Source organism: Protopterus annectens, chromosome 4.part0 (genome assembly GCF_019279795.1).
Source record: "Protopterus annectens isolate FY-2018-M chromosome 4.part0, PAN1.0, whole genome shotgun sequence".
In the NCBI taxonomy this organism is placed as follows: domain Eukaryota; kingdom Metazoa; phylum Chordata; order Ceratodontiformes; family Protopteridae; genus Protopterus; species Protopterus annectens.
In genome coordinates, this window is record NC_056733.1 from 617,416,915 (window position 1) to 617,435,103 (window position 18,189).

Consider the following 18,189-nt stretch of genomic DNA (forward strand, 5'->3'; position numbering starts at 1 on the left):
TTGTCCTGGGTGATCATGTGCCAATTTTGTGAGAAAAGTGCTAGTTTTCCCCCTAAGAGTGCTGCCAAAAAGGAAGTGCTTGGCATTGGTAGAGGGAAGTCATTAGGACTGTTTCCTATAAGGTTGTGATTTGTCTTCTCCTCCTTTGGGGGCTGAAGCACCCCATTGTTTAGGTCTGTATGAGCCTTGGGGCTGAGATCTGCCTCTCGGGTGTCTGTATCTGCCTCTTTGTGGCCTGTCTGACACAAGAAAGGAGCAATTTTTTGAAGGCCAGTTTCAGCTAAACCTAGGTGGTTGAACCTGTAAGAAATCCTTTACTGTCTGCACTGATTTTGCTTTATCCTCCATTTTCTTTAACACCTCTTCTGCCTTAACACCAACCAAAGTATCATGCTGCAGTGGAGCATCTAATAATTTTACTTCAACATGTTCAGGTAAACTTTGTTCTTTTAACCAAGCATGCCTTTGAATGACAGAACCTGTAACCGCGGCTCTACAAGAAGCCTCTAATGAATCAAAACCACATTGCAGAGTATGCTTTCCCACTTGTTCAGCTGCATGCAATAAATCCTCCATTTCCTTATTGTCAGGACATTCTGAATTTGTAACCATTTTCTGTTTTAACAAAGACATGAGGTACTGTTGATATTTAAGCATGTGAAATTGGCAGTTTAAAGCCCTTACAGTTAAAGTAGCAGAAGTGTAATTTTTTCCCCCCACCTATCCAGAGCTCTGGAATCCCTATCAGAGGGGACAGGGTTTTTTGCAGTGGAAGCCTTAACCTCTTTGGGACCCTGAGAAATAGTTTCTTGGTCAGCAGCAGGGTGTTTAATAAATTAATTTATGAGAATCTGGGACCCTGTAGTACCTGTCTGGCTTGACTGGTGCAGGGGGTAAAGAATCAGGAGACAGACTGGATTCAGGGAAAACATCAACAATATCAAGCACAGGTGGGATAACCAAGAGCCTGTGCTGAGGCAATAAATGAAAGTCTCTGAGCCTTTTCTTGGATTCTGAATAATCCTGGCTCTTCCAATGGAAATGCTCCCTCATGGTGTGCAAGGTTTCCCCAAAAGAATAACCCTCAGGCGGAGAGGCTGAAGGTATAGATTCTTCTGCATCAGAGTCCTTATAGGGAGGGAGAGAATATCCCTGATCTGAGGAGGAATCAGAGGAAACTGAAACCTGTTCAGAGGAGTCATAGTCAGCGTCTTGCCTAGGCCTTTCATCAGGAGGGGGATGGGAGCCCCTTATCAAAGTAATTAGGTCTTCGGCCATTTTAAGCATCTGTTTCTTTGGTATGTGTCCAGGAGAATGCTGTACTTGTTTCCTTGTCTTTAAAGGTGTTTTTGACTTTGCCTTGGCTGTTGTAGTGGACTTAATAGTAAGCTGTGAAGGTCTGAAAACACCCACAGACACCGATGCCTGCTCAGGGGCTCCGGACCCATCTGAGGGAATAGTTTCCGCAGGCCCAATACCTCAAGTTTCCAGAGGCCTAGGTGTCTCCACATGGGAGTCTGATGAGGCCTGTGGCTCTGAGGTAGCGGGTGTCAGGGGCTGCGAAAGCGCCTCACTGAGAACCGGCAAACCGGCGACTGGCCTAGAAGAGGCTTCATCGGTTTTGGACCTCTGATGCATGTCCTTTTCCTTGTCTTTGCGTTTTGTATGAATTTCGGTCGTCTGTTGTTCCGAAAGCATTATGTAGGTTAAACCTTCGGCCAAAGTAATGTAAAGCAAAATCAAACAGACGCTTAATAGTGCGTTTGTTGAATCTAGCACAAAACCGACAACTAGTAACGTTGTGGTCAAGGTCTAGGCAAGGAATACAGTAAGAATGAAAGTCCTTATGAGGTATTTGCTTCCACAAGAAATACAATTGTTAACTTTTACTGACATCAGTCTGGAGCAAGACAGTTTCCCCAACGGGGTACTTAGCTTTATTGAAGACTTCAGTTCTGAAATTTGATTTCGAAAATCTCAGGAATCGGACGACCGGCACTTGCAAACTGCTTTTGCTTTGGGAACCGCGCAGCAAGAAAGACTGAAGAAAATGGCGTCTGCTGCATCTTTTATACCCCTGGCGCACTGACATCATGGAAGAGGCGACAGCAACAGACGCCGGACCTAGACTTTGGAATTGTGGTCGACTGCGGGTAGCCTGCCAGCAGGATATCCCAAGTGTAATGACTGCAACAGTGAAACACTATGAACATCAAAAGGTTCCCCTAAAAAACTGTTAAAAGCCCTTCAGGACTGCTCCACCACCCTTACAAGAGCTTCCCAAGTGGAGGAAGTGCTAGCTCAGCAAAATTTACTGCTTTGAAAATTAGTAATTGTGTACTTACCATAACTTGCCATCTGTGTTGTCCATTTTCATTCTTCCTCACAAATGGGTCTGGGATCAGACCTTCAGACTCTGCTGCATATGATGAGACCAGAAGGGGGCAATGAGAATGACAGCTATTCAGCCTGCATGCCTTCTGTAAGAATTTGGGAGCTGGAGGAAGAAGAGGATAAGCACAGAGGAGACCCATGGGTCAGTAGTTACTTAGAGCCTCTCGGTGACTCCCCAAGATGGGTGGGAGGGGATCAGTATCAAGTACTTTCTGCATTTGTTGAGTGGCAAAGAAAATGTGTAACAGCAATGTTGGCCCCTGCGGCTATAAATAATGTATGTTATGGATGACAGATCACTCATGGGGCATCAGAATGGACATGCCAAGTCTGCCTGCTAGTGCGTTGATTTTCCCAGGAATGTACACTGCAATAAAAAAATTGTCTGAAGAGATAGCCCATTCCCAAACCCTCATGGCCTTTCTGCGCAGCAAGTAAGAGCAGGTTCCTCCTGGTTTGTTGACGTACCAGACTACTGACATGCTCAGTGTGAAATGCCATAGACCCCGAAGGAGACCGTCCTGAAATGCCTGCAACACCAGGACAACTGCTCTCATCTTTAGGATGCTCATATGCAACTTCTCTCTAAAAGGAAGCACATGCCTTGGACCATCTTCCCCAAGAAATGCCCCCCAACCCACAGGGAAGTGTCTGTGGTCACCATGGCAAGTTGGGGAGAGAGGTTGAACAGTCAGCCCAAACACAGGTAGTCAGATTGGACCCACCAGCTAACATGACATTTGCAGATTGGAGCGAATCTTACGGGAATGGTGAAATACAGAGCACTGTCCAGCCAATGCCCATTTATTGATTCGCATAAAGAATCTTGTTAGAGGACCTAGAAGAATGGCAGCAGACACTGAACCAAGAGCTTGTAGTACTAGACTTGCTGGGGAGGATGGGTGGGACAGTACAGTCTATACCAGATTTCTCAAGGATGTGATGCGATGAAGAGGCAAGGGAACCACTTGAGAGTCGCAGTTTTTAACAGAGTCCCTATAAATTCCAGGGTGTGTACGGGGGCCAGATTCAATATGGCATGCTTTACTGAAATTCCTACGGTTTTGGCAATCTGCAGCAAGTAATCCCTAGCTTGTAGAAATTGATGCTTAAATATGCCATTGAGGAGACAATTATTGAAATATGGAAATACCTGGTATCCTTAGAGTATCAAGTGAGCTGCCACTACTGCCATGCATTTGAACACCCTGACGGCTGTGGTGAGACAAAAGGAAAGTACTCTGAAATGATTGGCTCCCAGTGTAAACTGTAGACATTCCTTGGATCGCCTGTCTAGTTTGATGTAATGTACATATCTCCAGGATCTATAACATCACATCCAGTCATTCTTGTACACAAAACACAGGATGGACTTAACTGTAACCATTCGGAACTTAGTCTTTACATATTACTTTAAGTTGCTTAGATCCAAAATGGGTCTCAAGTTCCCAGTTTTCTTTGGCACTAAATAGAAGCAGGACTAAGTTACGAATCCTATTTGGGTGGAATCTCCTGGATAACTTTTCTATAGTAATTTTCATATTTTCTGAGCTGCATCTTCCCAGAAAGAGGAAGGGAAAATGGTAAGCAATATCCTGTGGATAGAATTCTTAACACCCATAAATATTTGATACTTGTCCAGGAGTCAGGAAAAAAAAAAAAAAAAAAAAACAACTAGCTCCAGAGACAGTCAGGCAACACTTCAGGAGCTCTGATAGGCCCCATCAGAGGAGTAGCCTGAAACCATGATTCTGAGACACCCCCCCCTTGCTTCTGCAGCAACTTTGCCCATTGAAACATCCTCTAGCTCTGACAGAAGTATCCCTGCGCAAATCTGGGAAAAGGTCCTCCAAGAGTTTTGGAACCACATTTTCTTACCACCTTGTTAATTCCTAGAAAAAAGTACCACTTCCAACGGCAGACAGGGTCTTTCCATCCTGTTCGCTGCAAGTAAGCATATCCTTCAGTGATAGCCGAAGTAGGAGCCATCAAAGGGGCATTAAGATGACTTAAAGGGTACCGTGAAGTTGCACAGCCTCATCTAGGCATGTCCAACAGCTATGACTGAACTGGCTTGCCCATGAGGCTCCCTCCTCTGAATGGGAGATCAGCCTCGCTGACCAATTGGCAATGGAAGAAAGAGTAGCCAGCTCAAGAGAAACCTTAGAGGCCCTCTGCAAACATGGACTCAGAGTTTGGAACCTCCTTCAACAAATCTCTGTAGACTAGTAAAATGTGCCAGGTGATTTAACAACCTCAATGTGAATGGTGCCAAGACATACTAGAATTCCAAAACTGCAGGGTGTATCACAGAAGATAGCATCTTTTCGGCAGGTATGCTCATGAACCCAAAAGGAGACACATCTGGCAAGAACCTCCTCTGGATCTAATCCCTGGAGAAATCTCTGCATCCTGTCCAAATCTTCCTCTGTCAAGCTCCTAGAACATCTGGATGAAGTTGAGGAAGCAGGCCTAGAAAGGTTTTTTGGGGTTTGAAACAGTTGGGATGGTAGAGCCAGAGAAAAGTATAGTTTTGTACCTACCATAAATGCAGATGTTTGAGTGTTCACACTGCTGCAGTCATCACACTTGGGTTATCTGCCGTCAGGCGGTCCCACAGTTGGCCCGAGTTCCAAAGTCTTGGTCCGGCGTCGGTTGCTGTCGCTTCTTCCCTGACGTCAGTGCGACAGGGGTATAAAAGAGGCAGCAGATGCCATTTTCTTCAGTTTTTCTTGCCCCAGATGTCAGGTGCCCCCAAATAGGAAAGCAATACATAATCCCAAGTAAATTACACAAGTAGAAAACAATAGCTACAGCTGTAAGCAAATACACCATATAGAAATACATCTTAGAGATTGTATAAACAGGGAGCTATAGATAAAACCCAGGTAAGAAGAGGGGGAGGTGGGAGGGTAACCTAGACTGCAGCAGTGTGAACACTCGAACATCTACATTTATGGTAGGTACAAACTGTACTATGTTCATCGTGTTACACAGCTGCAGTCATCACACTTGGGTTAAATCCCAAAGCTAAGGCTGGGCGGTTGGTATTAAACAGGGTTTGGAGAAGCTAGTACGCCCTGCAAAACTACAGTGGCAAAGCCAGCTCTGGTTTTTGAGTAAAGAGGTAAGTGGTTGTGCTTGGTGAAGGTGTGCACTGAACTCAAAGTTGCAGCTTCCAAAATATCCTTGGTTGGTACTCCTCTGAGGATGGCTGCTGATGTTGCTGTAGCCCTGGTGGAATGAGGTATAATGTTACCAGGTGCAGGTTTCCCATGGTGTGTGTAGAAGAAACGGATACAATGTCCTATCCATTTTGAAATGGTCTGTTTTGATATAGGCTCTCCTTGAGATCCTGCAGCATAGAATACAAAGAGCTGATCAGATTTTCTGAAAACCTTTTATTTTATCCAAATAGAAACGTAATTGCTTGTGAATGTCCAAAGAGTGCAGGAGCCTTTCCCCTTTATTCTGGGGGTTTGGATAAAAGGTGGGTAAATGAATGGTTTGGTTTAGAACCACACTGGATACTACCCTTTGGCATAAAGGAAGGGTTAGTTCGTAAAGAGACTCTGTCTTGATGAAAAATGATGAGACTCCACTGCCATTAGGGCCTGTAGCTCTGAGACTCTTTGCGCTGAAGTTATTGCTAGCAGCAGGGCAGTTTTCCATGATAAAAATTTTAAATCAGCTGAAAAAGATGGCTCAAAGGGCGGTACTGTAAGCTTTTCCAAAACAAAATTGAGGTCCCAAGTTGGTGTTGGTGCTCTTCGGGGCGGTCTTATGTTCTTAGCCCCTCTGAGGTACTGTCTTAATAATGGATATGAAAAAATAGGAGGATCCGTGTTGTAATGAGCTGAAATAGCTGAAGCGTGGATCTTTATAGATGAAAAGGAAAGGCCTTTGTGCAACATCTCAGTTAAATATTGCAGAATCTGAGGAATATTTGGGACAAGAGGATTTTGGCCTTTAGCCTGGTTCCAGGTGCAGAACCTTTTCCATTTGTCTGAGTAGGTTTTCCTGGTGCTGGGTCTCCTGGCCTCCAGAATGACATCCATAACAGCTGTAGAGAGAAGTCTTGACTGATTGTTTAGATAATCTGCCATGCAGCCAGATTTAAAGTCTTGAGCTGGCTGTGTAGAATCGGATTGTTTTGCCGAGTCAGCAGGTGAGGAATTTGAGGTAAAATCCATGGTGGGCCTTGAGCATGTTCCTTAATATTGGATATCAGTGTTGGCATGGCCAGTCTGGAGCAATGAGTATCATTTGTGGCCTCTCTAATCTGGCTTTTAGCAGCACCTTTGCCAGAAGAGACAGTGAAGGAAAGGCATGCACTGTTCGTGTTTTCCAACCGAATGAGAGGGCGTCCACTTTCCAAGCTAGTGTGTGGTATGTCCTTGTGCAAAACTTTCGCAGTTGGTAGTTTTGGGGGGAGGCGAACAGATCTATGTCTGGGCTCCCCCATTTTTGAGTTATCATTCTGAATACTTGTGGGTCTAGTTTCCACTTGTGAGGATCCATGATATTTCTGCTTAGTTTGTCTGCCAGTGTATTTTTCTTTCCTGGCAGGTACTGTGCTTGTAGTTGAACTTGGTAGGTCAGTGCTGTGTTCCACAAGGTCATTGCTTGCCTGCATAGGGGGTAGGAATGTGTGCCCCCTTGTTTATGTACCACATCACTGTGGTGTTGTCCGTTTTTATTAGAAGTTGCCCTGGATGTAGGAGGTCCTTGAAAGCTGTTAGGGCATTTTGTACAGCTAGCGTCTCTTTTTGATTGATGTGGAGATGCATTTGATCTGCAGACCATTTGCCCTGAATACACTGTCCTGCCATGTGTGCTCCCCAGGCGTAATCCGATGCATCTGTTGTCATTGTTTGCCTGGCTGTGGGCAAGGTAAAGGCTGACCCTTGTTGAGGTGACATGCCTAAGCCCACCATAGAAACTCCTGTTGAAGGCAGGGAATTAGTGGCATTATTGTTTCCAAGCTGTGGCTGTGTTGAGTCCATACGCTTTTTAGGTACCATTGTAATTTCCTCACATGCAGTTTGGCATACAGTATGCAAGATGCCATGAATCCCAAGGCCTGCCGAATTTTTCTTGCAGGGAGTTGGGTCTTTGTTGCCATCATTTTGAAGTATTGAGTCAGTTGTCCTTGCTTGTCTAGCGTGAGATAAGCCATCTGGGCCATTGTATTTAAGCTGGCACCCAGGAATATTATGTCTTGTGAGGGCACTAGTTTTGACTTCTTTCCGTTTACTGTGTATCCTAGGCAACTTAGGATTTTTACAAACGCCAGATGTTTTAAAAGAATGTCCTTGCTGTCTGCTTGAATAAGGCAGTCGTCCAGGTATGGATATATTTGGATTCCTCTTTGTCTGCAGTATGCAATTACTGGTGCCAGGCATTTTGTGAAGACCCTGGGCGCAGTAGATAAGCCAAAGGGCAGTGCAGAGAATTGGTAATGAGTTATACCTGCTATAAATCGGAGGTATCTTCTGCAATTTTGTCCGATAGGGACATGCAGGTATGCCCCCTTGAGGTCCAACGTTACTAGCCAAGCCTTCTTGCCCAGCATAGAAAGAAGTTGCTGTAGTGTGAGCATCTTGAATTTGGGTACTTCCAGGTATGTGTTTAGAATTGAAAGGTCCAGAATGGGTCTCCAGGCTTTGTCCTTTCGGGAACCAGAAAGAGTTGAGTAAAATCCCTGTCCTTGCTATTGTGTAGGAACCTGTTGAATGGCTCTCATGTCCATGAGTGCTGTAATTTGTCTTCGAGCCTCTGCCCGATGATTTGATGGCAGGTTTGGCATTCCTTTTATCCTTGGTAAAGTGTGAAAGTGGAACCTGTATCCTTGAGTTACAATATTTAGGACCCATTTGTCTTTTGTGATGATGTGCCAATTGTCTGCAATTGTCTGCAAAAAGTGCAAGTTTTCCTCCCCAAGGGAGCTGCCAAGAGTGATTTGCTTGGCAGTCTGAGGGGAAAGTCATTGTGATTGTCTTCTGATAGTTTGAGACCTGTCTTCTCCTCCTTTCTGGGTTGTGGCACCCCAATGTCGTGGCTTGTAAGAGCCTTGTGGCTGACCTCTGCCCCTTGGGTGTCTATTTGCCCCTCTGAGGTCTGTCAAGTTGGAAAGGACCAGTTTTTGGTTGGCCAATTTCTGCTGAAACGAGGTGGTTGGACCTGTAAAAAATCCTTGACTGTCTGCATAGATTTTGCCTTATCATCCATTTTCTTTAAAACCTCTTCTGCTTTCACACCAAATAAAACATCCTGCTGTAAGGATGCATCCAATAACTTTGCTTTAACATGATCAGGTAAAGTTTGTTCTTTTAACCAAGCATGCCTATGAATGACAGACCCTGTTACAGCTGCTCTGCAAGAAGCTTCCAATGAATCAAATCCACATTGCAAAGTATGTTTTCCCACTTGTTCTGCTGCATGCAACAAATCTTGCATTTCCTTGTAATCAGGCTGCTCTGTATGTGTGCTCATTTTTTTGTTTTAATTGGGACATCAAATATTGTTGATATTTCAGCATGTGAAACTGGCAATTTAAGGCCCTCATAGCTAGAGTAGCTGAGGTATATACTTTCCTTCCCCATCTGTCTAGTGCTCTAGAATCCCTGTCAGACGGTACAGGATTTTTAGCAATAGAGGTCTTAACCCCTTTGGGACCCTGGGAAATTGTTTCTGGGTCAGCAACAGGGCTTTTATATAGGAATTTATGCGAGTCAGGGACTCTGTAGTATCTGTCTGGTTTGGCTGGTGCAGGAGGTAATGAATCTGGGTTAAGGCTAGATTCTGAGTAAACATCATCCACAATGTCTAACAGGTGGAATAGCAAGGGGTCTGTGCTGGGGTAGTAAGAGAAAATCTCAGAGCCTTTTCTTAGAATCAGAGTAATCCTGGCCTTCCCAGTGGAAATGTTCCCTCATAGTATGTAAAGTTTCCCCAAGAGTAGTCTTCTGGGGGAGATGCTGAAGGAATAGACTCTTCAGCATCAGAGTCTTCATAAGGGGGGAAGAGAGTACTCTTGTTCCTCAGAAGAATCTGAGGTAATGGAAACCTGGTCCGAGGAAGCGTAGTCCTCCTCCTGTCTAGGCCTTTTGCCAGGTGGAGGATGGGAACCCCTGATTAGGGTAATTAAGTCTTCGGCCATCTTAAGCATCTGTTTCTTAGGCATGGGGCCTTGCACTGGAGACTGCTGTACAGGCTTACTTACTTTTAATGGAGTTTTCAGTTTTGTAAAGTATTTAATAGTAAGTGTAGTCGGTCTGAAGACACCTTCAGCAACTGACGGCCTTTCAACTGCACCGGAATCCCCATCAGCCATGGAGTCGGAAGGGCCTAAAGAAAGGCTCTGGAGGCCCTGCAATCTCCGCTTCGGAGTCGGATGCAGGCTGGGGTTCTAAATCAGCGGTCGTCAGGGGCTGCGTAGGCGCCTCACTGAAAACCGGAGAAGTGGCGACTAGCCTAGCAGAGGCCTCGGTGTCTGGTTTGGGTCTTTACTGCCTGTCCTTATCTTTATGCTTTTTATGCATCCCGGTCGTCAGTTGCTCCGACGGCATGGTATAATTAAATTTTCTACCAAAATAATGTCGGGCAAAATCAAACTGACGTTTAATAGTTTGTTTGTTAAACCTAGCACAAAAATCGACAACCTGTGACGTCGTGGTCTGGGCCTAGGCAAGGGATACAATAAGAATGAAAATCCTTATGAGGTATTTGCTTCCCACAACAAATGCAATTAACTTTTTCTGACATCCGACTGAGGCAAGAAAAGGTTCCCCAACGGGGTACTTGGCTTTATTGAAAACTTCGGCCTGAAATTCGATTTGAAAATCTCAGGAGTCGGCCGACCGGCACTTGCGAACTGCTTCTGCTTCGGGCACCATGCGGCAAGAAAGACTGGAGAAAATGGCGTCGGCTGCCTCTTTTATACCCCTGTCGCACTGACGTCAGGGAAGAAGCGACAGCAACCGACGCCGGACCAAGACTTTGGAACTCGGGCCGACTGCGGGACCGCCTGACGGCAGATAACCCAAGTGTGATAACTGCAGCAGTGTAACATGTTGAACATCTGGCTTTAGTACAAGCACCATTACAGGACCCTACCTGTTGATCTGATGGTCTGGGACCACAGGATGATGAAGTTACAGAACATGACATAGTAATCACTGCTACCAGATCAGACAAGGCCTGTGAATCAAAGCTAGGCATCATGGCCTTCAGATCTTAAGTCTTCCTGCGTTTATCAAGAGGCTCCTAAAAGCCCCTCTGAGACTCTGGAGGGTTCTCTTTTTAAAATCCATGAAGCCTACAGAAGTTTGAAGAGGTTTGTGCTCCAGAAAAAGGTGAAGCAAACATTTGAGAAAAGTTTTGTTGCGCCAATTGGCAAGAGGACCTGGAGTTAAATGTGGTGCATCTCATGTGGATTTGACATGTTCAGGTGCCCCTCAGTCGATGTACTTATGGGCATCAGAATTTGGGATCTTACACCCACAAGAGCAGCAGTTGTTAAAACCGGTGCATTTCTTTCAGACATCGGAAAAAAGATTTTTTCTATTTTCGTGGACTAACAGATAAAGAGCTATACACTAAGCGTCCCAAACTAGTAAAAAATAGTTGCGTGTTGGAAATTTTTAAACAACTTTTTTTATATATCTGTTATGTATATATATATATATATATATATATATATATATATATATATATATATATATATATATATATGCTCCCACACACCACAAATAAAAAGAGTGCCAAGAAGGAAAGGAGGATAGAAGGAAAACAGTTTGTTGCTGGCATTTATTTTTTCTGCCAAGTCAAAAAGGAGGTAGGAGCAGAAAGTACAGTTTTGTACCTACCATAAATGTAGATGTCCGAACTGGATAGCATCTGCAGTCATAACAAATGGGTTGTCCTGTCGTCAGGCAGCCCTTCGGTCGGCCGGATTCCAAAGTCTGGGTCCGGCCGCTGATGTCGCACTTCACCCGACGTCATCTCTGCTGGTCTTCGGGTATAAAGGCATCAGCCGACGCCATTTTCTTCAGTGTTTGCCCCAGATGCCAGTTGCCCTCTTGGAGGCTAAAATTTGGATAAATGCCAATGTATGCAGGCAAGGTAGAAGGCAAATACAAAAAATAAGCATGTATGTACATATATACAAACAAATACACCATAAGAGACTCCCCCCAGCTAGCTATTAGGAGTGTAAATACCCTAGGAGTACCACAGAGGGGAAGGAGGGTGGGTAATCCTGACTGCAGATGCCATCCAGTTCGGACATCTACATTTATGGTAGGTACAAAACTGTACTATGTCCTTCATGGATGCATCTGCAGTCATAACAAATGGGTAGAATACCATAGCCAAACTAGGGGTGGAGGAAGAAAAAATTATGGTGCAGTTAGGATCCCTTGCAGTACAGCAGTGGCAAACCCTGCTCGGGATCTAGAATATAGAGGTAAATTGTAATGCTTGGCAAATGTATGCACGGAGGTCCAAGTAGCCGCCTCAATGTCCTTGGTTGCCACTCCTCGTAAGAAAGCTGTGGTAGTGGCTGTAGCTCTTGTTGAATGAGGTCTTATGTTCTGTGGCATTGGTTTTCCATGGTAGGAGTAACAGAATCTTATGCAGTTTCCTATCCATTTGGAGATTGTTTGTTTGGAAATTGCTTTTCCTTCCCTTCCTGGTGCATAGGCCACTAACAGCTGGTCAGTTTTTCTGTTACCTTTGGTTCTGTCCAGGTAGTAGCGCAACTGTCTATGTACATCCAAAGTATGCAGTAGCCTTTCCCCCCTGTTCTGTGGGTTGGGAAAGAAGGTAGGTAGGTGGATTGCCTGGTTTAAGGACACTCTGGATACCACCTTTGGCATAAATGTAGGATTAGTTCTCATGGACACTCTATCTTGATGGAAGATCAGGAAGGGTTGTACTGCCATTAAGGCCTGGAGTTCTGAAACCCTTCTTGCTGAAGTAATTGCCAGAAGGAAGGCAGTTTTCCATGATAGGTGTTGAAGATCCGCTGTTCCTGCTGGTTCAAATGGTGGGAGTGTCAATTTTTCTAGTACAAAATTTAAGTCCCATGCTGGTAGTGGTGGTTTCCTAGGAGGTTTTACATTCTTGATTCCTCTGAGGAATTGCCTGAGTAGAGGGTGCGAGAAGACAGGTGGATCAAAGCTGTATTCTGCAGAAATAGCTGATGCATGTATCTTGATGGAGGAATAGGACAGGCCTGTGAGTAGAAGCTCTGCCAAGTACTCCAGGATGTTAGCAATGTCTATGTTGGACACATCTTTTCCTCTTTCAGCACTCCAAGTGGCAAACCTTTTCCATTTTCCTGCATAGTTCCTTCTTGTTGAAGGTCTGCGGGCTTCAAGTATAATGTCTTTAACCCTTTGGGATAAGTCTGGGTTAGTTGCTCTTAAGTGATGTTCCAGGCAGTCAGTTGTAAGGTTTTTAGGTTTGGATGCAGGATGTTGTAGTTGTTCTGAGTTAACATCAAAGGCATCAGGGGTATTGACCACATTCTCCCCTGAGACATGCTCCTCAGCAAGGGATACCAGTGTTGTCTTGGCCAATTCGGAGCTATCAGAATTATCCTTGGTTGTTCCTCTTTGATTTTCAGCAGTACCTTGTGCATCAGAGGAAGAGGTGGGAATGCATAAGCTGTCAGGCCTTTCCAACTGAAGGAAAGGGAGTCCACCTTCCATGCAAGAGGGTGATACGTCCTTGTGCAGAATTTCCTGAGCTGGTGGTTGAGTGGGGATGCGAACAGGTCTATTTGTGGCATTCCCCATTTTCTTGTGATGGCCTTGAAGATGTCCGGGTGCAGCATCCATTCGTGAGCATCCGAGGTGGTTCTGCTTAACATATCTGCTAGGGTATTTTCTTTTCCTGGCACAAAGGTTGCCTGTAACTGGATGTTGTAGCTCAGAGCCATGTTCCAAAGGTCCAGAGTCATTCTGCATAGGGGGTAAGAATGAGTGCCCCCTTGCTTGTTGATGTACCACATGACTGTGGTGTTGTCTGTTCTTATCAATAAATGGCCTTCTTTGAGGAAAGGCTTGAATTTCTGGATTGCTAGTTGTACTGCCAGCATTTCTTTTTGGTTTATGTGCAGGTGCAGCTGGTCTGGAGTCCACAATCCTTGTATGCATTTGTCCAACATGTGTGCCCCCCAGCCTAGGTCTGAGGCGTCCGTTGTGATGGTCTGGTTCGCTTGACCTTTGTGGAAGGGCAAGCCTAGGTTTGCCTGGCATGCTTGGGCCCACCATAGGAATTCTTGTTTCAGGCATGGGATTAGTGGGATTTCGGTTTCTAAGCTGTGTGTGTTGAGACCATAAGTTTTTTAGGTACCACTGTAGCTTTCTCATATGCAGTCTGGCATGAGGAATCAGGATTATGCATGATGCCATGAATCCCAAGGCCTGCAGTACTTTTCGTGCTGTTAGTTTGTTCTGCTTTGTTAATGCCAAGAAGTAGAGAGGAAGTTTTTCTTGTTTTTCTGCAGTCAGGAATGCCATTTGTTTTACTGTGTCCAATTCTGCACCCAAGAATGTTCTTGTCTGGGATGGGATCAGCCTTGACTTTTTTAAATTGACTGTGTATCCCAGGGCTTGTAGCAAGCAAATGACCCTTTGTAAATCTGTTGTCAGCTTGTCTTTGTTGTCCGCTTGTAACAGGCAGTCGTCCAGGTATGGATAGATTTGGATTCCCTGTAGCCTGCAATGAGCGATTACTGATGCCAGGCATTTTGTGAATACTCTGGGCGCAGTAGATAAGCCAAAGGGCAATGCTGAGAATTGATAATGCTCTGATCCTGCAAGGAATCTGAGGTATCTTCTGCAAATTGGTCGTATGGGGACGTGCAGGTATGCCTCCTTGAGATCTAGAGTCACCAGCCAACACTCCTTGCCCAGAATGGGAAGAAGTTGCTGTAAGGTCAGCATTTTGAATTTTGGAACGATGATGTATGTGTTTAAGACGGACAGATCGAGAATGGGTCTCCAAGTTTTTTCTTTTCTTGGGACTAGAAAGAGTCTGGAGTAAAATCCTTTGCCCTGTTGATTTACTGGTACTCTCTCCACAGCTCTCATGTTGGTTAGTTGAGTTACCTGGTTTAGAGCTTCTGTTTTTTGAGTTGGAGGTAAGTTTGGCATTCCTCTTTTTACTGGTAAGGTGTGGAAGTGGAACCTGTAGCCTTGGTCTATGGTTTTTAAAATCCACTTGTCTTTTGTGATATAGTGCCAGTTTTGTGAAAATAAGGCTAACTTTCCGCCTAAAGGTGCTGCTATTTGCTCTCTGGTAGGCGGTGTCAGAGCCAAGTCACTGTGATTGTCCTGTTGCAGTGGCAGTGGTTGTGTCAGTGCCTCGCTGGTTATTACCTTGCCACTGTCGTCCTCTGTAGGCACTTCCTCTGGATTGGTTTCTGCCTCTAGAGCGTCTAATACCTGCCTCTTTGGGTCTTTGAGGTGTCTGGAAAGGACCAATTTTTGGCAGGCCAGTTTCTGCTAAACCGAGGGGGCTGAACCTGTAAGAAATCCTTCACTGTTTGTACAGATTTTGCCTTCTCTTCCATTTTCTTCATTACTTCTTGAGCAGAGGTACCAAATAGACTGTCCTTATCCATAGGAGCATCTAACAGCTTTGCTTTGACATGATCCGGCAGGACCTGCTCTTTCAACCATGCATGCCTTCTTATCACTGTGCCAGTCATGGCTGATCTAAATGAAGCCTCCAGTGCATCATAGCCACATTTCAAAGAATGGTTACTAACCTGCTGTATGTTATTCACCATTTCTAAAACATATTTCTTATCTAAGGATTCTTCAGAGGAAAGTTTCTTAGTCAACTGATCAAGCATAAACTCTTGGTATTGGATCATGTGAAACTGACAGTTTAAAGCTCTAGCTGAGAGAGTGGCAGAGGTGTAAACTTTTTTGCCCCATCTCTCTAATGACCTGGATTCCCTTTCAGAAGGGAGAGGGATTTTTGTAGAGGTAGAAGCTACTGCCTTAGGCCCCTGGGAAATAGTCTCAGGATCTGCAAGAGGGGCCTTGAAAAGGTGGTGATGAGTGTTAGGTACCCTGTAAAATCTGTCTGGTTTGGCAGGGGCTGGAGGTAAAGAATCAGGTGCAGTGCAAACATCATTAAATGCGTCATCCACAACAGGCAAAACTGGAGGTATAGCTAAGGGCCTGTGTTGTGGTAAGTGCAGAAAGGTCCTAAGCCTTTTTCTTGAATCTGAGAAATCTTGACCTTGCCATTGGAATTGCTCTCTCATGGCATGTAAGGTTTCCCCAAAAGAGAATTCCTCTGGTGGAGAGGCAGATGGAATGGATTCATCAGCATCGGAGTCTTCATAAGTGGACAAAGGAGCCTCTGGCTGGTCTGTAGTGTCTGAGTCCTCCGAAGAATCATCAGAGCACTCCTGCTGGGGTGGCTCTGTCCTAGGTCTCTTTTCTGGAGGCTGAAAGGCCCTGTCAGGGTGTGATTGGGATCCCCTAATTAAGGAAATCAAATCCTCTGCCAGAGTAAGCATTTGAGAGCTAGAAGTGTGTCTGTGTGAGGGGGCCTTAGCAGGAACTGTTTTAACAGTTTTGGCTGCTTTGGCCCTGGCAAAGGCCTTGATAGACATGGCTGCAGGAGGCCTAGCAGCACCACGTGCTGGGGTAGAAACATCCAAAGGGATGGTGTCAGATAAGTCACTAGAAGCCACAGTAGTAGGCAAAATTTCAGAGGCCAATTCAACTAAAGTAGCAGGAGCCTCGGTAGTAGTCATGGATTCAGCTGAGGATTGACCGGTTTTCTCGGTTTCGGCCGAAACAGAGACACTCGCGGTTTGCTTATCCGTGGTTTCGGCCGAAACCGCGGACCGCGAGTGTCGGTCTTTTTCTTTGCGTTTTTTAATTATTTGGGTAATCTGATGATCCGACGGCATAATGTACGCAAAATCTGAGCCGAAAAACTGTTCAGCAAACTCCGACCGACGCCTAAGCGTTCGTCGGTTGAAGGAAGCACAGGCTAAACAGGCAGCTACGTCGTGGTCTGGGCCTAAACAGGGTAGGCAATAAGAGTGGAAATCTTTATGAGGTATTTGTTTCCCACAAGTTAAACAATTATTTACTTTTTCTGACATCGGCTGAGGCAAGAAAGAGTCCCCAACGGGGTAATTAGCTTTTTAGAAGTCTTCGAAGTAGTATTCGGTAGTAGGAATCTCTGGATCTGACCGACCGGCACTTGCAAACAGCTTCTGCTTCGGGCGCCACGCGGCAAGAAAGACTGGAGAAAATGGCGTTGGCTGATGCCTTTATACCCGAAGACCAGCAGAGATGACGTCGGGTGAAGTGCGACATCAGCCGAAGCCGGACCCAGACTTTGGAATCCGGCCGACCGAAGGGCTGCCTGACGACAGGACAACCCATTTGTTATGACTGCAGATGCATCCATGAAGGACATCTAGAAACATCAACTGTAATATTAAGACAAAAGAAAATTGTGAGCAGTTTTCTCATGGCTCGAGATTTAGATCAGTGTTTTTATGCAGGCTACAAACAAGACTCGAGGAGTTGGGGATGGAATGGAGCTTTAAGGGTAGAGGGAGGAGCTCAAGATTTGGATCCCAAGTCTTGTAAATGCAGCAGAATCAGATCAAAAACCCGTTAGTGAGCAAGAATGAAAGGACAACATCAGACATAGATTTTAACACACACCATTTTCAACCAATTAACCATAAACAGTGCACACCCAACTCATCCACTGCAAAACTACAGCCCTAAACCCCAAACCATGTGTCTTGATCGCAGAAAAGGGCCAACAATAAGGAAAGCAACCTGAAAAGCCTGGCAGGATGTAACAGTTGCATTTACTCAGTTTACAATGCACGGTTTTCAAGTTAAACAACTTTCTACTACAAATATACCACACCTATGCTACCGTCATACCATTACTACCCAATTTTACAGTTTTCATATAACTTCTAAACTACTGACACCATTACCTGGAACAAACTATAAAGATCATACATTCAGTTTCTATACTGGTGCAAAGGAATGAAGATGGACATATTTAACACGTAAATATTGAGAACTTGTACGCATGCTGAGAAGGCCATGGGGTGTACAACTCCAACTGAGGATAAAACAATACTGCAAAAGTGAAGAAACAGCTGCTGTGAAGGGCGCCTTTTGTAACTACAAAGTAAAATGGTTGTTTCAACCTCAAGAAATGCCAAGGGGCTACTTGTTAACGCGGTAGAAAGATAACATTTACAGTAACACACATATTAGCCATTACTAGTAACATCCCATGCACATAACATGACAAAGCAGCTATGCATAACCTCTACACATTACAGCTAATGTGCAAGTGCCTTAGCACTTATTTAAATCAGAACATAGAAAAAAAGAACTTGCTGAAAAAAAAAATGTATTCTACAGGAGTACGGGTACAAGAATACTAACCCCATTCATTGTTAAGATTTTATTCCTCTCCTCCGTAAGGCTCTCTAAAGGTCTTCAAGCTTCTCATAAAGGTTTCTTTTCCTTATTTAAAGAAAGAAAATGAAGTTAAGCATGCTTTGCCAAACCAAAGCAAATAAAAACACAGCCTGTCAGAAAGTAATAAAGTAAACCAGTCACAACTGTGCCCTCTATGTAGACAAGAAATGCAGCCTACAAGTAGATATGTACAATAGGGATATAAAGCAGCATATTCACTATATCCCAGACAGCCAAGGACAACCTTCTGAAGGGTCCCTACCTTCAAATCTAAAAAAACAGGAGAAAT

The 18,189-nt window shown here is 44.7% G+C and overlaps 1 protein-coding gene across 9 annotated transcripts in view; it reads right to left on the reverse strand.

The window, feature by feature from the left end:
• The window catches only part of LOC122799480 (N-lysine methyltransferase KMT5A-like), an 882,477-nt gene that overhangs the window by 632,481 nt on the left and 231,807 nt on the right, over positions 1 to 18,189 (reverse strand). For all 9 annotated transcript variants that reach the window (XM_044068570.1, XM_044068567.1, XM_044068572.1 and 6 more), the window contains exon 3: positions 17,865 to 17,945. Coding sequence is in view for 2 of the 9 variants with exons in the window: in XM_044068572.1 (XP_043924507.1) it covers positions 17,865 to 17,873 (9 nt within the window). In the remaining 7 variants the exon portion in view is untranslated. The remainder of the gene's footprint in view (positions 1 to 17,864; positions 17,946 to 18,189) is intronic.